Source organism: Cetorhinus maximus, chromosome 24 (genome assembly GCF_964194155.1).
Source record: "Cetorhinus maximus chromosome 24, sCetMax3.hap1.1, whole genome shotgun sequence".
NCBI classification, from domain to species: Eukaryota; Metazoa; Chordata; class Chondrichthyes; order Lamniformes; family Cetorhinidae; genus Cetorhinus; species Cetorhinus maximus.
In genome coordinates this window covers 39,716,057-39,742,647 of record NC_135902.1, presented here as the reverse complement: position 1 = coordinate 39,742,647, position 26,591 = coordinate 39,716,057, and the positions used below count along the sequence as shown (strand labels likewise).

At 44.4% G+C, this 26,591-nt stretch overlaps 1 protein-coding gene across 1 annotated transcript; it reads right to left on the bottom strand.

Annotated features, from left to right (window-relative positions):
* Positions 1-1,860: 1,860 nt before the first annotated feature.
* On the bottom strand, positions 1,861-24,821 carry LOC144699820 (uncharacterized). Its single transcript, XM_078571106.1, has 5 exons — positions 24,797-24,821; positions 23,306-23,344; positions 15,954-16,119; positions 6,034-6,224; positions 1,861-4,214 (listed from the first exon to the last, which is right to left on the bottom strand). Exons 2-5 carry the CDS (start codon positions 23,329-23,331, stop codon positions 3,479-3,481), a joined length of 1,119 nt encoding a protein of 372 aa, XP_078427232.1. The 5' UTR covers positions 23,332-23,344; positions 24,797-24,821; the 3' UTR covers positions 1,861-3,478.
* Positions 24,822-26,591: the final 1,770 nt, after the last annotated feature.

The following is a 26,591-nucleotide window of genomic DNA, read 5'->3' as shown; positions in this document are numbered from 1 at the left end:
TAAATTTGCATAAAAAATTGCAGTTGGCAGGACAGGTTGAGAAAGTGATTAAAAAAGCATATGGAACACTGGGTTTTATAAATAGAGCATAGGGCAGAATTTACTGCCCTCCCCAGTGGCAGATTTGGTGGCAGGGGAACTTAAACAGGTGGGAGGGTGGCAGGTGGGGTCCCCTGCCTGATGGCCTTCCTGCCCTGCCACCAATTTAGGCCCTTAATTGGGCAATTAATGTCCACATAAGTGCCTCATCCCACCCACTGTCACTGGTATTAACCCAGCTGTGGCCTGCGGGTGGGGAGCTTGCTATGGGGGAGCATGACAGGCAAACCCATCTGCCATGTGGATTTGCTTGCTGATCCCAGGTGGGGATGGGGGCGGGGGGTGGGGAACAGGGGTGGGGGCGGGGTCAGTCCCTCTTTCAAAGGCACTCAGTGCCTGATCAAGGAACCCAGCATTGGGAACGGGTGGCCCACTGAGAGCCACTCCCTGTTCTTGCTGCCGACCCCTGACCCTCATCCATGAGCCCCTTCCTGCCATCACTCACCTGTGGCCTGGGTACCAGGCTTCAGGTGAGTGTTGTGCCAACTACAGCCACTGCCTTCTTGGTGGCACTGCCAATCAATAGAGCTAGTGGCCTCTGAGCCCTCGATGGGTGGTACTTCTCCTCTGAGGTTCTTGATCACAGGGAAAGCCTGCCCTTGTCCAATTAAGAGTGCCTGACTGGCACTTAATACAGAAGGCCTTCCCTAAAAGATGCAGCAGAAGGCTTGTTGTGTTCAAGTGTTCTGAGTTTGATTATGTGAGTCTGTTTACTATTGATGCTCACTGTGCTTGATTAGCTTAGATGGGTATGAACCTAGAGAAAAGTAAACAAAGCGTGGAAAGAGCTGGAAGCTGGAGCTGAAGCATGGAGTAGACATTTTAAAACTCTTGTAAATAAAGTTCCGGCACACATTGAACTTGTGTATCATCTCTGCACAGATCCAAGATATGTAATATACAACAGGGCTCTCACCGGCCCTCCAACCGGTGGGTGAGACCCCCCTTGCCCCCATTAAATAGAGTACAAAGGTAAGGAAGTTATGAATAATCTTTGTAACTTGTTTGGCCTCAATTGGAGTATTGTGTTCAATTCTTGGCTCCATGCCTTTGAAGGATATTAAAGTTTTAGCAAGGATACAGAAAAAATTTATGAGAATGGTTACAGGGATGAGGGACTTCATTTACGTGGATAGATTGGAGGAGCTCAGGTTGTTCTCTTTAGGGTAGAGAACACAGAGGAAAGTTGATAGGGGTATTCAAAATAGTGAGGAGTTTGACGGAGTAGATATGATGAAACTCCATTGGTGGAAGTGTTGAGAATCAGAGGGCACCAATTTGAGGTGAGAGGCAAAACCAACTGGGAGATTTTTACACAGCGAGTGATTAGGATCTGCAATGCACAGCTTGAGAATATGGTGGAGGCAGATTTAATTGTGTCTTTCAGCAGGGAATTGGATAACAACTGAACAGAAAAAAATTGGAGGGCTAAGGGAAAGGGCAAGGGACTGGAACCAGCTGAGTTACTTTTGCTGGAACCCAGCACAGACTCAATTGGCTGAATGGCCTCCTTCTGTGCTATAACCATTTTATAATTCTATGATAAAAACAGATTATCTGGTCTTTATCAGACCATTGTTTGTGGGAGTTTGCTATGTGCAATTTGGCTGCTGTGTTTCCAACACTATAACAGTGACCACTTTTCAAAGGTACTTCATTGGCTGTTTAGTGTTTTGGGTGTCCTGAGATCATGAAAAATGCGACATGAATGTGAGTCTTTCTCCTTTCTTTTTATTCAAATAAAAACACTGAAAATTTAGATTTCCATTGCACAACTTTTATTTACCTTGAGATTGATGATATAACAGTGTATTGAATTCAGAAAGCTTTGTTTGTATCCAATCTTTGTTCTTTTTCTGACCACATTCAGTGTAGCCAATGTCTACAAACAATTTATGGTTCTAATGACTCAAATAATCATTTTCCTTGTTGTACTCCAACTCAACAGAAGTTTTTAATATGTAGAAATCTATTGATCTCAGTTTTGAACATACTCAGGGAAGAAGTTTCAGGGAGAAGGTTAAAGAATTATCAGGTTCCACACAACCCAGTTAACTTCAGCTGTGACTTCACTGTCCATAAGCACATTGTTTTCCGATGACTACCTGCCAGTTGGTTGTACTTAGCTTGTATCTAGTTGGGTTTCCCTAATTCCTCCTTATTAACAACACTCCTCTTTGTAGTCCCTTATCTTACGCAATGTTTCAGCAGTCCCTAAGGCAGATAATGAGTCATGTACCTTACTTCTAGGTAGCTTACTTGAAAAATATATCCAATGTCTGTTAGTTGAGGCTGACTGACAATCTATTACTGACCACGAATCTGTACTTGAAAAATAGGCTTCTTGCAAATTAAGCAGCTTTGAAAACTTAAACTATGCAAAGCTTTGCTAGATGTGAGCCTGTATAAGCACACGTTTCCTGTTGTGTTTTGCTCTTAATAAAAGAGAGATCTGGAATTCAAGCAGGAAGGCAACAGAGATTTCAGTACATATTTGTCCCAAATTCCTTGGGAATTATTCAGACTCATATTTTAAATGTTTGATTGTTATACCACTGTCAACCATCTTAGTTTCATTTGATGAATAAGAAGCCTGGAGTTCTAGAAATTTGTGGATGGAGCTGAAATACCAACTCCCACTTCATTTGCCACTATTCAGGATATGTGTCACATTTGGGGGCAGGCATAATATGAGGCTATGCAAATGCAGGAACTAGGCTAAATGGCATATTTCCTACCATTTCAACCCAGCAAAGCAAGGAGTGCTTGACCATCTAGCATTCCTATTGGCTTCAGTGGTTATTTCAATCTGAAAAGGCAGTTTCTCCAGTACAATTGATTGTAAAACCATTCATTTAATTACAGAAACAAACCTATTTGCAAATGGGGCTTACTTCTTTCTCAAATTTTCTCAGATGTCACACTTGGTCAACTTATACTTCAGCATGGCACGGCAGGAGGTTTTTACCTGCCCTCCCCTACCCTCCAGGTAGAATACATAACCTGACACTGATCTTGAAAAGGCCCACAAATAATGAGAGTGGAAGTGTCATCTTGGTGATGATCCACCACCCTCGTGGCATGGAGGAAGGTGGGTGCTTCTACGTTCAAAATTGTAAACGTTGTGTTTGATGTATTGCAAAGGGATAATTTTCCTGATGTGCGCTCCCGGTACAAACAATTATTCACAGGAAGTACAAATTGGGGAATCGGGAATGTGCCTGCCAGAAATTTTTTGACTGTTAAATTATATTCATAGTATAAAGTGTAAGACTCCACAGCTGCATGTAAACAGTTGAATTATTAGTTGACCAGGTAAATGACATACTGAGTGGCATACTGTGCTTTCAGTGTTGGAGTCTTTCCTTTGCAGATCTCTTTATTCCTGATCATTGTAATATAAAATTTTATTTAAAAGCCTAAACCCTAATTCTCTGAGATTGCATTCAAGTCGATCACATTTTACTTTGAGCAGCATTTTAGGTGTCAATTGAAATGTCTCCCGGTCCAGCAGTTTGACTATTTGTTGGTTAGAGTACAGAAGCTGGCTTAGAGATTCACACTCAGCACAGTTTCCATATTCCCATTGTCCATTACAATGATCTTGTGAATGTGGATCAAAATAAATGTCTGGGAACATTGTGAAGCATTTCATACAAGGTGCCTTGGGAACTAAGGTTCCATATTGCTCAAGAGCTTTACTAATTTCATAAGACCTTGTCATCAGGCAATGCTGAAGTCTATCCCAAACAGATTTAATTTTCTCTTTCTGTATAGTGGCTTTTGCAGGACTGTATATATTAAAAGCCATGGAGCGCACGCCAACAGGAAAGCCAAAAGCTTTTTTATTATAAGTGTTGCCAACACATACTGCCCAGCTAATGTCTTTGTGCCACGTATGACAACACAATATATCTATCATAATTTGTTTCTGCTTCCGTCCTCTGCATGACACTGAAGCACCAAAATAATTGGTATTGGCAGAACTATCAAGATAGCAGCAGCTGATGACTGTTGATACGAAAATATTCTCACATTTCCCGCCTTCATCATTAGTAACATCCATTTCATTCGTCAGACCCAACAGACATCCCAAAACTTCTTCAGCTTTTCTTGTTCTAACAATCTGTTAAACAAACATGTACAATCAAAAAAAAAAGAAACAACTTGCATTTGTATAATATCTTTCAATCTAAAGCATTTCAATGAATTACTTTTCACATAAATCCGTTGCTTTGTAGGCAATCGTGGAAGCCAATTTCCACACAGCAAATAAAACAAGAAAGGTGTGAAGGAGAGAAAGTGACTGGAAAAGTGAAAAGGGAATCTACTATCATCTGTTTTCTGATGAACAGAGACTCCAACACCAATTATTTTATAAAAATTGCATCCTGCCATCATGATCCCTCTTTGGCAACAAACACAATTCAGCTGCAGGTTGGCATGTAGATTTTCTCCGTAACTAACATGGTTCCCATTTTTGAAACTCCTTTTCTCCCATCTTGCTCCAGACCATTCCTCAGATGACAAAAATATCTCAGTGTAAACAAATCTAACAACTTTCTGACTATTTAAGACCACCATGTTTCCCTGGATGCCTGCTCTATGTGCCCTGTCATTCCTTGCCTTCTAACTCTCCTACAATGCTAGGAGGTTCCGAGGAAGCTTGCCAATGACTTAAGAGGGAATTTAAACTGATACCTCTTTGTGTTTGGTTGTGGGCCACTTTCCCATTTATAAAGTACTGAGTGAAGACACTCTCTGTGCCATCATATGGAATTCAAATTGGCTTTCTTAAGACGTTCCTTAATGTGGGTGAGAACAGAGATAAAAACAAAAAACTACTGCGGATGCTGGAAATCCAAAACAAAAACAGAATTACCTGGAAAAACTCAGCAGGTCTGGCAGCATCGGCGGAGAAGAAAAGAGCCGACATTTCGAGTCCTCATGACCCTTCAGCAGAACAGTTCTGCTGAAGGGTCATGAGGACTCGAAACGTCGGCTCTTTTCTTCTCCGCCTTTGCTGCCAGACCTGCTGCATTTTTCCAGGTAATTCTGTTTTTGTTTTGGGTGAGAACAGATTCTGGCATTGAAAAATCTATTATTGAAGCTATCCATTGCTTCTCTATATGGTCAGCAGTAAATAAAGAAATATTTTCAGAGAGGAAAAGGAGTATGAGGGGTTTGTGATATCCGTTGCACATTGCTGGCAAGTTGCAGATGATCAATACTTGGGGGCAAGGTGCCTGAAACTGGGAAATATGCTCATAACTATTATCTGTTAGAAGGCTTGCCTGCTTCCTGCTACCTTAGAAGCCTCAGGGAAGTCAGTTAATCTTTTCTAACATTGAGTACAGTAGACCTTTTGGGGTTGGGGGTGTGTGGGGGAGAGGAATCACTGAAGGTGATACTCACTGCCAAGATATGAGGGCTGATCATCCATTCTGTGAACTTTCTTTCCTCAGAGGGTTTCAGAAAACGGGCCATTCTTTGCTGGATTGTGAACAATTAAACTTTAACTACAGAGTCTTTAATGTTGTGAGCTCCATGCTCTGAAGAAGCACCAACATCAGAGACAACAGTGAGCCATATACAAACTGGCTGCTTCAGTTCTTTCAGCTGATGTAGCAGCAGCGGATTGTTCCCCCAGCCTATATCCATAAGGTGGTTTTGCTACAGAGAACGCTAATAATGTCAGAACATAAATGTTTAGGGAAGCCACACTGAGGAAAATTGGACTGGGTCTCCGTACTGTTACACTAGCTGCTGAAGTGAAGTAATGCAGTAACCCTATCACGGAACAAAATCTGACCTGTTGTATGTTTGCATAGAAATAGTAAAGGATCTGAGAAGTGAGCAGGAATTGGTTTAAGCAACTCAGATTTAATTGACTAAATGGCCTATTTCTGTTGTTTAACACACTGCGGTTCTCAGGATGAGCTGATTGAACTTACCACATCAAGTAGCACTGTGTAAGGAGGATGTGTTGGGAGGTGGGTTGCGCATTTCTGAAAGACATCTCGATACTTTTTAGACAATTGCCGAATTTCTTCTTCTGTCAAAATTTCTTCTGGTGTAATTATAGGATTATTAATTTGGCCACAAAATAATATCACATGCAGTATCTGCAAAATTAAAAAAATGTTAAATATAACTTATCAGTAATGAACAAAGATAGAACCATAGAACACTACAGCACAGAAAAACAGGCCATTCGGCCCTTCTAGTCTGTGCCGAAATATTATTCTGCTAGTCCCATTGACCTGCACCCAGTCCATAACCCTCCAGACCTCTCCCATCCATGTATCTATCCAATTTATTCTTAAAACTTAAGAGTGAGCCCGCAATTACCACGTCATTTTTTAAAAATGATAAAAAATTGAACTAGTTGAGTTATTGTGAAATAAAGGCAGAAAATGTGAGAAATATACAGCAGGTAAACCAATTTCCAAACAAAAATACATATAGATTGGATTACTGGGTCAAGACAATAGTCCTTCCTTGTGACGAAGAGCCCAGCACTCTACTAGTGCGTACCGAACTGTAAAGGCGTCTGTGATTTTCCAAAGTGTGGCAGGTAAGATACCTAGTCATGGGTGAAATCAGAAAAAGGAACAGAAGGCAAAAGGGAGAAAAAAATAATTAAAAAGAGTGGTGGGGAGTGAAGTTGAATAATTTCTATATCATGCTAGGAGGATGCAAAACAAATTTGTAGAATTAGAAACATTGGCCAGGATTTTACATCCCTGCCGTGGCCTATCGATGAGCCGTTTAAATCTCCAGTCAGCTTGACCGTAATGTCCTGCTGGGTGAGAGGGGCCGTAAAATCCTGACCACTGTATTGTAGTAAAAATGTAATGATCGTGGATTAATGTGTTTCAAGTTTAGGGACAACAGTGTTTCATCAGTGTTTTCTCAGAGAAAGGCTTTATTGAACTGATTAGAAATGTCAGTTTACAGTCAGTTTGCCTCATGGCAGAGTCACATGAACTATAGCAAGCTCGGTAGTACACTTAGTAAGATTGCATTTTCAAAACCCCAAACATCCCCCTTTTCATATCGAACAGAAGATACAAGCATCCTCCTTTTCCAAGCGAACAAAATATACTATTGCACGCATGATCCTGTGTGACTGTGAGTTCCCCAAGTTACCCACTATATACCCACTGTTCCCATGCATGAACAACTGCTTTTTTCTGTTAGCCAGTCACTGCACATGCATTGCACACATAGACTGGAACCATTCACTCCCGTTGGTGGTGGGCATCATGGCTGGCAAGAACAGAAAACGTGGCGAGAAGGCCAAAAATTGGTTTTACAGCATCGTGAAACAAGGTTGCGATCATCTGCTCTGCCCGTCAATGGTAGGCTGCGTTTCCCACCATCCAACATCGGGAACTTAATTTTAACATGCCACACATTCATTTGGATTGGGTGCAAGTCGCTTTTACCTGGCTGGCTTTCAGTGCAGTGCTGGGGCAAGGGCTCCAGTGCAGATGGGGCTTGACCTGGGAGGGAGGTGGGGGTTGTAGGAGGGTGGGAGGCAAGGCAGCACAACTGAAGGAGGTACACAAGCATATGCCGGAGTTGGGAGGGCGGTGGCGGAGGTGGGGGGGAGGTTGAGGGAAGCAGCCACGCACTTGGAACAGCTTGCCAAAAGTGAGCATTCCTCCACAGAGAGACTGTTCAGCAGCAGCTCCATTGACATGCTTGAAGTCAGGCCTCTGAAGCTTTTCTGCCCACTCAAGCAATGCAAAAGCATGAAAGTGCCACCAAATGCTCCAGAACTTTTCACCCCTCGGACGTAGACTGCAAGTCAATGTGCGTTTTCGGGGGCTGCAGAACAATTGGCCGACTGGGCAAGATGTAGAATCCCCTTGCAAAAGGTGGCCGTGATGCAGTCACTGGTGGAGGCGCTCCCAGCCCCTTGCAATGTCTTTATTAAGATGTGGACTTAATTAAGGTGTGATTTGAGCTAACAGTGCAGCCTTCCTGTGCGGGTTACGAATATGCCTGCGCCTGAGCTGAGAGCACACCATGCAGTCCAGAGGCCAAAGCTGCTGCCAATCGGTCAAGTGGAGTGGGTCGGAGGTGGGAGGGGTTTCGGACAGCCATGAAGCGCACTATGCACTAGCCATCCAAGAGGTGGCCAGCACTCTCTGGCATGCATGAAGACGTCTTAAGACTTAACCAAGAGAGGTCCTTAGGACACATATGCTAACCCACATGTCTCTCTCTTTGATCTTGCAGAAGGAGAACATCAGGATCATGGAGCCTGGTCATCTAACGATATGCCTCATGGCTTACAGGGAGCAGAGAAGAAAGAGAAGAGTGTGACGGAGGCACCTAGCTCGCTAATGAGAGGAGCACCACCCTCAATCTGAAGGTGTGGCAGGGCCTCATGCATACACAACTGAAGATCCACAGCGAGCCATCACTCCCAGGCACCTCGCTAGACTCAGAGTCTATAGATGGCACTATCATTCCTGCAGATGACCGAGAACCAGCGTCACCGAAGAATGCGGATGTCTAGGGAACTGATCAGACACATATACCACCTGCTGCAGGATTTGGCACCGTGGGGACATGGAGGGCATCCATTGTCAGTGGCCTTGAAGGTGACTGCGGTGCTAAATTTTTACACCAGTGGCTCCTTCTGGGGCTCCTCAGGTGACCAGTGTGGGATCTCACAAGCCTCCATGCACAAGTGCATCCAGGAGGTCACGGACGCCATTTTTGCAAAGACACACAACTTTGTGCATTTCGCCCGGGACCAGGAAAGCCAGGATGCAAGAGCGCTGGGATTTGTGCAGATCTCTGGTTTTCCACAGGTGCAGGGCACAATCGACTGCACTCACATGGTGCTTAGATCTCCGTGGCAACGAGCGGTCAACTACGTCAACCGCAAGGGCTTCGACTTGCTGAATGTTCAGCTGGTGTGTGACCTCCACAAATGCATCCTACAGGTCTGCGTATGATTCCCAGGGAGCGTCCACGACTCCTACATCCTTAGCAGATCTCAGATTCCTGACATCTTCCAGGGTCCACACTGGCTGCAGGGTTGGCTCCTTGGGGACAAGGGCTACCCACAGTGGACATGGCTGATGATGCCAGGAGAGAGAAGGTACAATGAGGCTCATGCCGCAACCCAGGCTTTGGTGGGGCAAATGATAGTCCTGTTGAAAATAAGGTTCTGGTGCCTTGTCAGGTCTGGTGGAGCACTGCAATACAGTCCCCAGAGGGTGTTGCACACCATCATAGCTTGCTGTGAGCTACACAACCTGGCGCTGCAATGGGAGGAGGACCTGGCTGAGGAACAGCTGGAAGGGCTGCACATCTTCTCTGATGAGGAGGACGTCGAAGGGGATGAGTGTGGTGATGTCCTCGAAGGTGAGGATGCTGACAATGAGGCCACCACACTGGCCAGACAAGGCAGGCGCGCTCGTGAGGCCTTAATAGCCGCAAGATTCGTGGAGGATGATGACGAGATGCAGTGAGGACAGTCCTGCCATCCTCACGTTGCATCTGTGAACATTTGACTTCTGTGTGGCTGAGGGCAGCGCAGTTGCGCTCTGTGATCAGGGTCGTATCATGGAGACGCAGCCGGGAAACTTTACGTGCACCTGATCCTTTGTCAGGCTTCAGTATCTGTCCCCTTCAGAAGCACAGCATCACTGGTCACAGATGCTGATGTGGGGAGTCTGCCCACGACCTTCTGGCAGTAATGACAAGCACCGTTGTGCTGCAGACATCACTAATGTGTCCAGTGAGTGTGAAACCAGACCATCACTTTGCTCTGAAGGTTACACACTGCACAGGGAAGAGGCCCTGGACCAAGACACTTGCCTTCGTCTTGTGCAGGAACCAAGGTTTCGCATCTGAATGACACGAACACTGCTCATCATAACAAGGAGCCATAGACAAGGAGACATTCTTGCACGTTTACTTACAATAGTGAACATGTACAAGTGATTAACACCTGTGCTCACATGGTACAACTACATCTTCTTAACCTTCCTAACCCTGCCACTATGTCTTGGTGCTCCCCCGATATCCACAGCGGGGGTGGAAGCCTGCTGACTACTGCGCCCTGTTGTCTGTGAAGACTTTGGCGGGCGTCCTCTGGAGGGCCGAGACCTGGAGGGCCCCGGCCTGCTTTGGGTATCCTGCCGTCGGCCAGCTGCACCCTCCTCGGCCCGTGGAGCTGGAAATGATGGGGTGACAGGAAGAGGGGATTGCGATTGGCTGGACATTCCCGCATTCACCTGGGTGGATGGCCCTGGGAAGTCGAGCTGCTGATCCGCCTCCCTATAGGTGCCTGAGGGCCCCTGGCTGACTCCTTGAGCAGAAGGGGAAGCTGGAGTGGGATCGAGCTGCCCTGGCCTCTCTCACGTTGACACTGTTGGAAGTCAACTGTGGCGTCAGCGATGGAGTTTAGCCCGTGCAGCAGTGTGGGACCAATGTCCTGGACCAAGGTCTCCATGGTGGCCACCACCCTGCCAGTGTTGACCACGGTGCAGCGACATGCTGGCGCTATCACCTCAGACTGAAGGCGGACAGAGTCCTCCATCGTCCCTTGCAATCTGAGGAGTGCACCAGACATCCGTTCCTGATGTTCCCGTGTTCGTCTTTGCAGCTTGAACAACTGATTGAGGCCTGGGTCCATAGGCTGATTATCTGACTCAGATTCACAAGATCCCTTGCCTCCAGCAGCCTTCCAGATATCCCTGCCTCCACCTGCTGTGGAACAGATTGTGTGCTGTGCTCCCCAGATTGTGATCCCAAGGCTGCTCTACATCTAGGTCCCACCGAGGTATGTGTTGCTGCACTGGTGGAGGGTGTGGGTGAGCGCCGTGGTTGGTCTTCGATGGTGCTGCCTTCAGGGTCCTCATCTGAGGTGCTCTTGGCTCTAGAGTCGGGGGTCAAGGTTACCTGAGGGCAATGGGGCAGATGTGTCTAGGACAGTGCTTGGCAGCTGAGTTACACACAGAACAGTGGATTCAGAGTAGTGTTGAGAGAGGGATGATATGGTGCAGGACCCTCACGTGGATGCTTGCTGCTGACCTCACCAGCTCCAACACGTGACTCCCCAGTGGAGTCAGAACCTTGATGTCTGGCCCCCACCCAACCAGCCTGGGACCTCTCCTGTTGATTGTGTGCGATCTTGTCCTGCATAAAGACAGATGGAGAGAGTGTGATCAAGACGCATGCCAGGCCAAATGAGAAGGATGCCAGGTGTGCATGTGTGCTGAGTGGAGCCTTAGACGGGATGAGGAGGCAATCTTCAGAGGAGATGAGGCCAAATGGAGATGTGAGGGTGTGCGTGAGTGAGTGGTGATATCCTTTAAGCTGACAATGAGTGAGATACTAGTGAATGTGTGATGGGCTTGTGTGTGTGTGTGTGTGTGTGTGTGTGAGTTGAGAGCGATGAGATGACTTACCCCGGCAGCACGGGTGAGATCATTCATCCTTTCTCTGCACTGGATGGCCAATCTCTTGTGTGTAATGTTGGCACTGACCACCTCTGCCATTGTCTTCCAAGCCAGAGTGGTGAGACTGATGGGCCGCCTACGGCCAGAGCGGGGGTAGAGGACATTGTGGTGGGCCTCCACAGTGTCCAAAAAGCATCCCAGGGATACGTCACTGAAACGGTGGGGCTGCACTTTTTTTGGCTTTTAGGGCCATGTCTTCACTAGAGCAGTCCTGGACTGCAAGCATTGAGAACTGTGCACGTGGTGCAGTTTAAATATAGTGCCCGGAGTGAGGAAGCGACAAGGTAACAGCATGGTGGACAAATCGGAGGCTGGCTGCTTGTGATCCGGCGTGTTTCCCATGATTGATGAAGTGGAAGTCCGCCATTGCGGCTGGCGGGTAAAATGTCTTTTTTCACGCCCGCTACTGCACTTAGTGCAAATCTGGGGCGATTTAATCGTGCAGGTCTCTTAATGGTGCGTGCACACATTGACTGTTTGTCTGGAGAGTGCCGTTCCCTTGACTCTTGTTGCCTTGGTGACTGTTGTTGTTCCATTGAGGTTGTTGTGGACATGTGGGCCTCTGGGGTTGACAGCAGTCCTGTACTCAGTACAGCTGGTGAGATCTCTGCTCCCTGACTGGCTGATTGCTGTGAAGGAACAGCTTCACTCCCAAGTTTACACGTGGGTGGCATTGAGGGATTGTGCCTTGACTGGCTCCTTATGTTTTTTTCATGGCTACATTTTGATTCTTCAAGGAATCCTTTAAGATTGCAACTTCTTTGCATGACTTTTCTGCCTGCCACTTTGCCTGACTGTACATCTGGTACAACTCCGGCATTTTTTGTCATGATCTCACACAGCTTGGTTCATTGAAGATTTCAGTTTATCATGCATTTTCAGCGGTATACACTCAGCTGGAATCTTGCCCTTTAAATCTTCCAGTTCAGCTCCGATGTGCACATTTTCCTGGAGACTGCTTCATTTACCTTCTGCTCGTGCATTTCCTTGCACTGATGTGGTCGGTAACCATTTAGAGGTTTACTTACATATTGCCCCCCTCGCTCCAGAACCTTTTGTTTCCCTTTCTCTGTTGGCATGTTTAGGGTTACCAGTCCAAGCTTTAGACTTGCTTCAGCTGAGATGAGTGGCCGTTGCTTCCCATCTACGATCTGGAACTCAAGATCTTCCTCCTTGCCATTGCACTGGGCTGTCAGACCAATTTGTCCTCTGAGTATTGTGCCAGCATTTAGCCTCAGTCTTACTTTTGAGAGCTTCAGCTTCAGATCACCATGTTGAGCCACTTCTCACAGATCTGTGAAGGTCATTCTGTTGCAAGACACACCACTGGTTTTTTTTAATATATTCATTCATGGGATGTGGGCTTCGCTGGCTGGACCAGCATTTATTGCCCATCTCTAGCTGCCCTTGAGAAGGTGGTGGTGAGCATATTTGGCATTTCTTGTTTGCCTGATACTCTCCCTCTGTAGTCATCATGGTAACAGTCACAAACCATTTGGCACCTATAGACTTGACTGAACCAGCCTGTTGTATGGTATATAGTTCTTCATCAGATTCGTCTGCTGATATCTCTCCCATGGCCATCCATATAGGCTTGTTTTGCTTCTTTCTAGCCAAACACTTGCGTGCAAAATGATTCTGCTTCTTGCAGTTAAAAGACTGCTTTCCCCATGCTGGACAATCCTTCCTTCCATGCGCATGCTGTCCTCCACAGTATTTGCATCCTGCCCTTTGTCTCTGATTGTTCCGCTTTTTCAGCTTGGATTGTCTCTCTGCATAATGTATTTCCTGGTCTGTGCTGTCATGTGCTCTAGCCAATGTTTCACAGCTTCCGCATTTCGACACACGCCTATTGCTTTTTATAGCATCAGTTTCTCATCTTCCAGTAGACTTGCTCTCACCGAGAGGTGTCTCACACATTAGACCAATCTATCTTTAATCAGATCATCTTTTAGCTGTTCAAATTCACACGATTCTGCAAGCTGCATTACTGCAGTCATGTATTGTTCAATGGTTTCATTTTCACCCTGAACTCTAGTGTTGAATACAAATTGTTCATTTGTGGCATTCGCTTTAGGTTTAAAATGTGCATTCAAGGTGTTCAAAATCTGTGTCTTTTTTCTTTGTTCATCTGTTAGGTTCAGAGTGTTATACACTTTGTAGCAGTCCTTCCTCAGCAGTGTTAAAAATGTGGCTACTCTTTTCGGCTCAGGCTTGTTAGTTAAGTCTGTTGCAATCTCATAGTTTTACCATTGTAAGTGGAAAAACTGCCAGTTTTTCCACAAATCACCGTCCAATGTTTTTAGAGATAGGATGGTAAAATTTACTGCAGCCATTTTTTACTCACTCAGTATTTACTTGCAACCTTTGTCTGTTTTATTTTGTCCTTTTAGTGTTAAAGCTGGTATTTTACTTGCAGCTTTTCTTTTTGTCCTTTTTTCAGGTGGTTTTTTTTGCAGATTTGAACCTTTCTGTGTTCCTGGGTTCTCAGTAAGATTCAAAGAGAAGCAGCCCATGGAATGGATAGACATGTCAAAGAGGATGGAGCAGTAACAAAGTGAGTAAGATAAGATATTGTTTTCATAGAAAGATGTGTTTTTTCAGCTGGACAGGATAGTGTGAAGATTTTTTCTGGTGATGCACAATCATTTCTCAACAGCTCCTTCTGCAAGTATGGCAAGTGCTCCACACCAACGTGTACGAGCCAAGCTCTGTGGCCCTACCATTTCCAGTCAAGAATGGTGGTGAGCAACTAGTGAATTAACAGGAGGAGGCCTCATGAATATGCTCATCCTCCAGCATTGTGAATCCCAACATGTGAGCACAAGGGATGAGGCTGAAACATTTGCAAGTGTCTTCAGCCAAAAGTGTTGAGTTGATGATCCTACTCAGCCACTTGAGATCCCCAGCAGCATAGAAATCAATATCCAGCAATTTATTTAACTCCATGTAATATTAAGATGGTGTTGAGTACAAAGGACTTTGACAATATCTTGGCTGTTTTCTTCAACACCTCTGCACCAGGGTTAGTTGCATTCCCAACTAAGCTGTTTCCTTTATCATAATTATGATTATAATTAAATTTGGTCATTTATCTCATTACTGTTTCTGGGATTCTGCTGTGCACATATTTGACTACCACATTTGCCGATCGTACAACCGAGCTACACTTCGAAAGCACCTACTTGGCTGTGAAAACTTTGAGATACCTGAGTTTATCAAAGATACTTTTAAATGTGAGGTTTTCTTTCTTTCAAGCACACTGGCATTGACCCAACAATCTGGAAGATTGCCCGCATTTGACCTATCCACAGCAACCAGGATAAATCAAACCCAGCCAATTAAGGTCCTATCAAGCACCTCCCAATTATCAGGAAAAATTATGAAAAAGGTTTTCAATAGTAACATCAAGAGACACCTTTCTCTTTAACAATCTAGCTGGTGCCTTGTTTGAACTATTAATTTCCATTATATCTCTAGACCTGCTCTGAGTTTATAGTCTTATTAATTCATTTACTACAATAGTAACCCAATTTAAATTCTTAACTTCCCAGCTCCTAATTTGAAACAAATACTCGAGTTTCAATAGAAAAGTACTCATCAACCAATCACTTACCCAGTTTCCTGTGAAATTGCACTTTAATTTCCTTTGATTAACTTCCACTAATCTCTTAGTGACTCCCTCACTCTCTCCCCCACTCCTTTTAACCTCACTGGTCTCACAGTGACTCACTCACTCTCTCCCCCACTCCTTTTAAACCCACTGGTCTCACAGTGACTCCCTCACTCTCTCCATCGCTCCTTTTAACCCCAATGCGCTCTCGCCTCTCCTTTTGGTCCCGCGGTGACTCTCTTACTCTCTCTGCTGCTCCTTTCATCCCCACTGTACTCTTGCCTCTCCCTCTGACCTCACAGCGAGTGGCCACGTGCCGCTCAGATGGAACATAAGGAAGAAGATGTTGCTGACTGGAGGATGAAGAGATATTGTCCTCAACTGAAGAGCCTGAGGATTCAGCTGTCATGGTGCTTGCATTTGTAAGAATACAGCAGTGGCAGTATGCTACATATGGAGGTTTATATGGTGCAAAAGTGAGTGGGGATCTGGTATAAAGGATCCCCTCAGCTATCTGACCACTCACTTTATTTTTATTCATTCATGAGATGTGGATGTCACTGGATGGGCCAGCATTTATTGCCACAAAATCAGGTGGATGATGGCAGAAACTGCAACTGCATATCAATTAAAAAGTTATAAATTAGTAGAAGCCAATTATCAATTAAATACAATGTCCGTTGGAGGTAAAGCTGGATCATTCACTTTCAAATTTTATGTATATTTAATGAACAAGTTAAAGACAATACCTCTTTGAAGTAGGCACTTCCTTTATCTTGGGTAAGCTTTCCCTCTTGCACAGAACTTGAAATGAATGAACGAGCAGTCCACAAAAACTTATTTCCACTCTTGACAAAGATTTGTACCTGTGTTGAGTTGCGTTGCAAAAAATCACCCATTCTTTTTCTTCTAGCTCTAGAAGTAAATTAAAACAGATGATTTAACAGGTAAAAATGGAAAATGCTTACTATGTAGGAATTTATTGGGTTATATTTTCCATCTTTTTGTTGCATCTCTTCAGTCAGTGTTAAGGTACAGAAGATGGGACAATACAGTCGATCCTTGCAATACCACCTCAAACAAGTTACACCAAATCTTTCCTCCTTAAAATCTGCCAGTCTGCAGCATGACCCAGTCAGAACTTGCTGGAGGGTGGGTATATATGGTTAGGCTTTTATTCAATTTATCACAAATACCACACGAATCCTGACCTCTGAAAATATTCTCACTATATTAGGTACAACACGAGCAGCACAGCATTATCCCTGAGAAACCCATTGTGGTTGTGAGATCTGAAGCTCTGCAGCCTTGATTCTTGCTGTTTGCAGATCTAGAGTTTTCTTGAAGTCTTCTGCTGCCAGTTCTGGTGAGTACTGGAGAAAGATTTTTCGAATTGTGTTAGGAATTATATATAGTTTAAGTAAGTTGTATTTGTATGAGTGTTAAAAATAAGTTATAGTTTTAAGTTTAAGTTATAGCTGTAAGTTTAATTTGTGTTTCTGTATTTGTGTGTTAAGAAAGGGGGAGTGGATTTGAGTTTTAGTTTCATTTTAAAAGTTGCCTGCAAGCCTGAAGGCTTGTTGCTATAACTGCATTTTTAATGAGGTTTTATGACTCTTGAAGTAGAAAAATGGGCTACTGCCTAGCAACAGGGGGCTCACAGACAGAAGGAGAAACCGAACAGCAGTTTTTGAGTTCAGTTGGTCATTATGTTGTAAGGTAAAGGGAGCAGTTTAAGTCTCTCTCTAGCTGGACACACCAGCAGGTTTCTGAGAAAAATAAGTCTAAGAATCTTGGACGAGTTGTTCTAAAGTTAAAGTAACAGTGAATGTCAAGTGAATTCTGGATCTCAAGGGGGCTACCAAGTTGTCAGCAGCATACTGGGAGAGAGAACTGCAGGGAGCAGGATCTAAAGGAAAAAGAGAAAGATCTCAAGAAGACCTTTAAGTTAGGCCGAAGGACAAGGACAGGAATCTGGAGCAAGATCCTGTTCAATGGAAGAGAAAGCAAGGAGCAGAGAGGAAGGCTCCAAGTTTAGAGAGAGAAAGCTGCAGGAAGCAGACCCAAGGCAAAGTGGGCCAAAGGTTGGTGGCTCCTTACTATGGGCATGTTAGTGTGGCTGAGCATCTGAGAGAGAGTGCATGGAAGGCAAAGCTTGAATGCACGTGGCGATCCGGGGGAGAGTTTGAAACCCTGGAGGAAAGCGTCCGAGAGATGGTGTCATTTGGAAGAAGATTCCAAAGCAGGCTCTTTGAGAGTGGAGATTAGAAACCCTCATGTGAAAGATGGAGTTCAGTGAGATTGGTTGGCTCACAGTGTGACAAGCGTCAGCAGGGAGTTGATGGGAGATCCATAGCATCTGTTTGGGGTAGTATCTGTCACTTGGTTTCAGTCTGTGGTGTGCCTGACCACAGGTCACCTAATGGTTTACATGGGCTGTGAACCTACTGTGAACATTGAAGTATAAGATAGCTTTTGTAACTTGCGTTACCCTTACATATATATCTGTATATATCTGTAAAGGTAGTGTTGTGGGTGAAAGAGCATTGTAATAGTTCATCTTTTCTTGTTTAATAAATGTTTTATTCTTTTGTTATAAGTTCATCAGCTGACTCCTGTGACTGTTCAGTAGCAACTCTCCATGTTTCTAAACAAAAAAAAAGTTAGGATCTATCAAACTGGGTTCCACCCTGGGACCTGGTTTGTCCTGTACTAACATCAGCTGGGATCATAACAATTGGAGAAATGGATTTCCCAATGAGAATTTCTCTCCTCCCCTGCTGTGAAGAAGGGAATGAAAGAGGATAGATTGTAAAAATTTACAGTGATGAATTACAGAAAATGTTTGTTTTCAACAAATTGCTGGCAACTTCAGAGTTTACCACCTTGGGTTATCACCACTAAATTAGGCAGGCAACATCTCACCATTGTATTAAAGTCACTGGTGCTCTCTTAAGAATGGCATTCTCTATGGAACCTGTGAAACAAAGGAACTGTCCAAGCCCACAGATCAACAAGCATCCTCGAGATATCAGGAGTAACTGACAAAATGAGTCACAGAAAGCCTTGCAGAACAATTCTCTTAATTTCAGTACTAGGCAAGATTTTCACTTAGGGAATATTCAAATACTGTGCAAAGCCAAGCACTTCACCATGTACATTAACTAGGAAGCTGTCATGATGCTTAATATGCAGTATTAGTTTAACAAAATGGTAATGGAGAAAATAATATGACTTACAATTGATAAATCTCCAGGACTTGATGGTTTCCACACCCCAGTATTAAAAGAAAAATGCAGGGAAACTGCAACAGCGTTGGTTAGGATCTTTCAAAGTTCTCTTGATTTGGTAATTGTTCAGTTAGATTGGAAAATTGCTAATGTCACTCCATCATTGAATAAGACTGAGATAGAGAAGCTGGTAATTGGTTGAGAAGTAGGAGACAGAGAGTAGGATAAAAGGTGGCTACTTAGATTGGCAGGATATCACAAGCAGTGTTTTTCAGGAATATGATCTGGGACCTCAACTTTTCATAATATTTATTAATGACTTGGATGAAGAGATAGAGTGCTGTATATTCAAGTTTACAGATAGTATTAAATTGAGTGACAGTAAATGGTACATATGAAAGGAGGAAGTTATAAAGGGGCAGAGAGATTAAGCGAGCAGTTAAAAGTATAGCAGATGAAATTAAATGCAGACAAGTGTGAGATCATCCACTTTTGACCTAAGAAAGATGAACCAAACTTATCTCTAAACAGTGAAAAAAATAGAATCTGCAGAGCAGCAAAGAGATGTGGAAATCCAAGTCATGTTCACTGTTGCCCCTCCCACCCCCGCCACCCTCCCTGGTGGCTGATCAACATTGGCTCCCCAGCAGCAATTCTTTGATTTTAAAATTCTCATTCATTTTTAATATTCTTTCATGGCCTCCATCTCCCTATCACTGTAACCTCCTGCAAGCCTATGACACTCCACAGTCTCTGCACTGATCCAATTCTGGCATCTTGGCATTGCCGATTTTTGTTGTTTCACAGAAAGCAGATGTGCTTTTAGCTGCTTGGGCCGTAGGCTCTGGGGTTGTAAAGTTGTCTGTCTTTCTACCTCCCCTTCCCCCTTGACAACCTCTTTAAATTTGCCTCTATGAACAAGTTTTTGATCACTTGTCCTTATATCTCCCTCCATGGCCGAGTGTGAAACTTTGATGATGCTCCTGTGAAGTGCTTTGGGACTTTTTACTATACTTAAGGCACTATATGAGTGCAAGTTGTTGTTGTTGTCCAAGCATACAAATCCTTAAACAGAAATAAAAACGAAAAATGCTGGAAATACTCAGCAGGTCCGGAAGCATCTGTGGAGAAAGAAGCAATGTTAACCTTTCAGGTCAAGGACCTTTCTTCATAAACTCTGAATATTCTGGGAGACTGGGATATGTTGGTATTCAAAGGGGCCTAGGTAACCTCAAGCACAAATCACAGAAAGTTAGCATGGAGGTGCCTCAAGAAATTAGGGAACATATGCTATGTTAGCCTTTATTACTGAGGGATTGAAGTTTACTGGAACGAAGTCTCACTACAACTATATAGGAGATTGGTGAGATCACACCTGGAGTACTGTGTACAGTTGTGGTCTACGTACCTAAGGAAGGATATACTAGCCTTGGAGAGAGGGCAGCAAAGATTTATTAGACTGATTCTTGGGATGAGGGGTGTCCTACATGATGAGATTGTGTAGGTTAGGCCAATGTTCTCTAGAGTTTAGAAGAATGAGAGGTGATCTCATTCAAACATATAAAGGGCTTAACGAGGTAGGTTGTGCAAGGATGTTTCCCTTGGCTAGAGAGTCTAGGACTAGGTGGTGTAGTAACAGGATAAGAGATCAGCTAGTTAGACTGAGATGAGAGGAAATTTTTCCATTCAGAGGATCATGGACCTTTTGCATTCTCTACCACAGAGATGATGCATTGATGGGTATATTCAAGACTCCGATAGGTAGATTTTTGGATACTAAATCTCTTATTTCTTATCTCCTAACATCCTTAAAGAGCATGAAAGCCAGAACTGAACAGCCAGGACAAATGACATCTTTTTAAAATGTAAATTTTTTTGTAATTGTAAGCGCTTCTTGATTTCCTTTCGAAATGGCCTAACTCTAATTTTTCACACAAGTTTTGGCATATATCTAGAAAACTATACCCTAACAGGCTGTGGTACTGATGTTTCCAAGGCTGACATTGATGGATTTATCTTAGGTAAGAGAATTAGATGGTATGGAATAAAGGTGGGTAAATGTAGTTATGATACAGAGGCACCATGTTCTAATTGAATGGTGGAACAGGATTGAGGGGCTGAATGGCCTAAATCATTCATATGATGCTTTTATTATGGGGAAATCCATCTCATGGGGTTACGTTTGCAGTTCTGGATTTGGATAAGCGAATTCATGTAGAAGAAAGCACTGGAGGTAATGCAGAGAAGAGGCACTTGGCTGATCCCTAGAGTGAAAGGTCATACAATAAGGAAACAGAACATGAGCCAATTTATTATAATTGACTTAACATCTCGGTTAAAATAACAGATAGAGATTGATATTAATGCGTTCAGTCAGACTGTGGGTTTACCTACACCACATGGACTGCAGTGGTTCAAGAAGGCAGCTCACCACCACCTTCTCAAGGGCAATTAGGGATGGACAATAAATGCTGGTGTAGCCAGCAACACCCACATCTTGTGAAAGAATTTTAAAGAAAGCTTGTAATAAGTTGACCCTTGTTTGTGGGCAGGCTAAAGAGCAGGTTCTATGGTCAGGATTTTCCTGTCGTCGGGCAGGCTCAGCGGGAGTGGGCGGGGGTGGTTGTGGAGCTGACCGCTGCCTGCGATCAGCTCCGCACCGCGATTTCATGCGGACAGGCCAATTAAGGCCCGCCCTGTGTGGATCACGAGCGGTAGTGTGAGCGCTACCTGTGCGGGCAGGGGGAGGAGGGAGAGTCAGGTACAGCCTCAGGGAAATTGAAGCGCTTTTTAAAAAAATATATCAGGACATTAAAATTTAATGAAACATGTCCCTCATGTGACTGTGTCACATGAGATGGGACATGTTTTTATTTTCAAAATAAAGTTTTTATTTCATCAGCATTAGCTTTAGGAAAGCTCATCCTGTTCGTGGATGAGGTTTCCCAAAAAATGTAAAGGCCGCTTGGTCTTTTCACTTGCCCGCCAACCGTAAGGTTGGACGGGCAGCGTAAAATTCAATTTAATTACCTTGTTAATGGCCTTAATAGCAGCCAACTCCGGCGCACACCCGCCGAACGAAATGTCGCGCAAGTTCACGATGAGGTCAGGATGCACGCCCGGCATCATCGTGCGTTATTTTACGTTCTGGCATGTCGGGCGTGTGCCCGCACGCCAAATGTAAAATTCTGTCCTATGTCAGATTGTACTGAAAGAGAGAGTCTGTTCAGCTGGAGTTGGAGTTTTTTTGCCCCATGGTGTAATAATGTTAGCAGAATTTGCAGTGTCCCAGAATCAGCTCTCACCCCAATTGGATGGAAGCAGCTAGTGCTGAGTTTAGGTGGGGAAACCAGGTGATTATCTGTTGCAAATTATAAAGAGAAAGGGAATTGCTTGTTGACTTCCTTCTTAGTGGAATTGCCTAAATGGTGTACTTGATTGCTCAAAGCAGAGTCATGGTATAGAGGAGAAAACTCAATTTTATAATCCAACTGACTAAATGGAAGTAAGATGTTGGAAAGTATTTTTTTCAACTGACTGAGAAATGATGATTTTCAGTGCGATGTTCTACATAAAACTAGGGAGAGAGGCTCCACTTTTCCAATAAAGTTAACAACATATAAAGTATTCAATTTGCAGAAAACTTTGCATCTTATATTATTTTGTAAAGCAAGAACTTAATTTTTTAAAATTCATTCACAGGATATGGGCTTCGCTGGCTGGGCCAGCATTTATTGCCCATCCCTAGTTGCCCTTGAGAAGGTGGTGGTGAGCTGCTTTCTTGAACTGCTGCAGTCCATGTGGTGCATGTGGTGTAGGTGCACCCACTGTGCTGTTAAGGAGGGAGTTCCAGGATTTTGACTAGCGATAGTGAAGAAACGGCGATATATTTTCAGGTCAGGATGGTGAGTGACTTGGAGGAGAACTTCCAGCTCGTGGTGTTCCCATGTATCTGTTACCCTTGTCCTTCTAGATGGTAGTGGTCGTGGGTTTGGAAGGTGCTGTCTGAGGAGCCTTGGTGAATTCCTGCAGTGCAGTTGCAGATGGTATACACTGCTGCTACTGTGCATTGGTGGTGGAGAGAGTGAATGTTTGTGGATGTGGTGCCAATCAAACAGGCTGTTTTGTCCTGGACAGTGTCAAGCTTTTTGAGTGTTGTGAGAGCTGCACTCATTCAAGCAAATGGGGAGTATTCCATCATACTCCTGACTTGTGCCTTGTAGATGGTGGACTAGCTTTGTGGAGTCAGGAGGTGAGTTACTCATCACACGATTCCTAGCCTCTGACCTGCTCTTGGAGCCACGATATTTATATGGCTAGTTCAGTTCAGTTCCTGGTTAATGGTAACCCCCCCAGGATGTTGATAGTGGGGTATTCAGTGATGGTAGTGCCATTGAATATCAAGGGGTGATGGTTGGATTTACTCTTATTGGAGATGGTCATTGCCTGACACTTGTGTAGTGCAAAGGTCACTTGCCACTTGTCAGCACAAGCCTGGATATTGTCCAGGCCTTGCTACATTTGGACATGGACTGCTTCAGTATCTGAGGAGTCGCGAATGGTGCTGAACATTGTGCAATCATCAGTGAACATCCCCACTTCTGACCTTATGATGGAAGGAAGGTCATTGATGAAGCAGCTGAAGATGGTTGGGCTGAGGACACTACCCTGAGGAACTCCTGCAGTGAAGTCCTGGAGCTGAGATGATTGACCTCCAACAACAACAATCACCTTCCTTTGTGCTAGGTATGACTCCAACCAGTGGAGAGTTTTCCCCCTGATTCCCATTGACTACAGTTTTGCTCGGGCTTCTTGATGCCACACTTGGTCAAAAATGGCCTTGATATTAAAGGTAGTCACTTTCACCTCACCTTGAAGACTCAGCTCTTTCATCCATGTTTGAACCAAGGCTGTAATGAGATCAGGTTTTGCTGCTGTCTAATTTTTACATTTAAATAACCATGATCTAAAAATCCTAGCCTAATCCAAACAATTTGATACATAATTCATTCATCTTGGCTTAATAAACATAACTGGAGAGTTATCCAATTCAGCATGTAGTACAACCTACATTCAACATCTTCCTGTGCAATACCTGCTATCTGGTGACTGGAGATTGCAGGCTTCACTATAGGACAATGTAGAATCAAAACTCGAATATACAATGGTTTCTGCACCTCTGTTACAGTAAAACCTCAACATCATCCAACTATACTTCACTTGCTAGTTGTTTCCTTGTGTTGAATCCAACGGAAGGAAAATGCTGACCTGTAGATTTGAAAATAATGAAACACCCAATTCTCTTGAACTATGAATACAAAGCCAATTAATACTGCACCTCGGCATCATCAGAAAGATATAAATATTCCATTCCCCATCACTGAAATCCCTTACATTGACCAGCAATAAAATTCAACACAAAATATCTTAAAGTATAATTGACAGTAACAGTGTTTTCCTTATGGCATTTACATTACTTTCCTGTCCCTTATAACTATTTTCTCGCCGATGTTGCTGAACATTTCCACATTCATATAACCAAAGGACCACTATCGTTTCAGTATTTCAGTGTCTCTTCCTTTTATTCTGCATAGTTCTGAGCAAAGGAGAGTGAGTTGTTGCGGCCAGACTGAAGAGTGGGTTCACGGTTAGACTGTACTGAGGGGAGCGTCTGCAAAGCTGTAACTAGGGATATTTTACCTGATCCTACAATAGTGTTAGCACAGGTCAGGGCGTCTCCAATGAAAATTGTACTGAATCTGACCGCCCAAAATCGAGAAAACGAAACTTACTGTTGGTTTTCTTCTTACTCGAATTCGGAAAATTCATTGCAAAACACTGATGACAAATTGTTGCAACAAATTGTGACCAACTGACTGACATTAGGGAGTTTCAGCTAGCTTGCGATTACCAGCTCTGAAGAGGTCATAGGGACTCGAAACGTTAATTCTATCTCTCTCTCCGCAGATGCTGCCAGACCGGCTGAGTTTATTTCCAGCATTTTTTTCAGTTTTAATTTCATATTTCCAGCATCAGCAGTATTTTGCTTTTATTTTAGTGCGATAAATTCAGACGTGCCTGCGGCGACACTTGAAAGAGCGGGTTCACTGCCAGACGAGCGAAGCTGAGCTAAAAGCAAAATACTGTGGATGCTGGAAATCTGAAACAAACACAAAATTTGCTGGAAAACCTCAGCAGGTCCGACAGCATCTGTGGAAAGGAAGGCAAGAGTTAACGTACGGACTCGAAACGTTAACTCTTGTCTTCCTTTCCACAGATGCTGTCAAACCTGCTGAGTTTTTCCAGCAATTTATGTTTTTGTGTGTGAGGCTGAACGTCTACTGAGCTGTAGCGTCGCTTACCTGATCCTGTAATAATGCCAGCAGAAGTTAGACTGTCCTACTGAGTTTAGGTGGCTGAATCAGTTGAGTCAAATGAGGAAATGAAACTTATTTTTGACTTCCTTCTTACTCGAATGGCAATAAAAGCGGAAGATCAGTTTTAGAACTGGACCGACTAGATTAAATTGAACCGCTTCTACCTCCTACCCAAAATCCACAAACAGAACTGTCCTGGCAGACCGATCGTGTCAGCCTGTTCCTGCCCCACGGAACTCATTTCTCGTTATCTTGACTCCCTTCTCTCTCCCCTTGTCCAGTCCCTTCCCACCTACATCCGTGATTCCTCTGACACCTTACGTCACATCAACAATTTCCAGTTCCCTGGCCCCAACCGCTTCCTCTTCACCATGGATGTCCAATCCCTCTACACCTCCATCCCCCACCAGGATGGTCTGAGGGCCCTTAGCTTCTTCCTTGAACAGAGGCCCCAACAATCCCCATCCACCACTACTCTCCTCCGTCTGGCTGAACTTGTTCTCACACTGAACAATTTCTCCTTTAACTCCTCTCACTTCCTCCAAATAAAAGGTGTGGCTATGGGTACCCGCATGGGCCCCAGCTATGCCTATCTCTTTATGGGGTATGTGGAACATTCCTTGTTCCAGTCCTACTCCGGCCCCCTCCCACAACTCTTTCTCCGGTACATCGATGATTACTTCGGTGCTGCTTCATGCTCTCGTCGGGACCTGGAAAAATTTATTAATTTTGCTTCCAATCTCCACCCCTCCATCATCTTCACATGGTCCATCTCTGACACTTCTCTTCCCTTCCTTGACCTCTCTGTCTCAATTTCTGATGATAGACTGTCCACCAATATCCATTACAAGCCTACCGACTCCCACAGCTACCTCGACTACAGCTCCTCACACCCCGCTTCCTGTAAAGACTCCATCCCATTCTCTCAGTTCCTTCGCCTCCGTCGCATCTGTTCTGATGACGCTACCTTCAAAAACAGCTCCTCTGACATGTCCTCCTTCTTCCTTAACCGAGGTTTTCCATCCACGGTCGTTGACAGGGCCCTCAACCGTGTCCGGCCCATATCCCGCGCATCCTCCCTCACGCCTTCTCCTCCTTCCCAGAAACATGATAGGGTCCCCCTTGTCCTCACTTATCACCCCACCAGCCTCCGCATTCAAAGGATCATCCTCCGCCATTTCCGCCAACTCCAGCATGATGCCACCACCAAACACATCTTCCCTTCACCCCCCTTGACGGCATTCCGTAGGGATCGTTCCCTCCGGGACACCCTGGTCCACTCCTCCATCACCCCCTACTCCTCAACCCCCACTTATGGCACCTCCCCATGCCCACGCAGAAGATGCAACACCTGCCCCTTCACTTCCTCTCTCCTCACCGTCCAAGGGCCCAAACACTCCTTTCAAGTGAAGCAGCATTTCACTTGCATTTCCCCTAACTTAGTCTACTGCATTCGTTGCTCCCAATGCGGTCTCCTCTACATTGGAGAGACCAAACGCAAACTGGGCGACCGTTTTGCGGAACACCTGCGGTCTGTCCGCAAGAAAGACCCAAACCTCCCTGTCGCTTGCCATTTTAACACTCCACCCTGTTCTCTTGCCAACATGTCTGTCCTTGGCTTGCTGCATTGTTCCAGTGAAGCCCAACGCAAACTGGAGGAACAGCACCTCATCTTCCGACTAGGCACTTTACAGCCCTCTGGGCTGAATATTGAATTCAACAACTTTAGATCTTAAACTCCCCCTCCCCCCATCCCCACCCCGTTTCTTTTCCCCCCCCA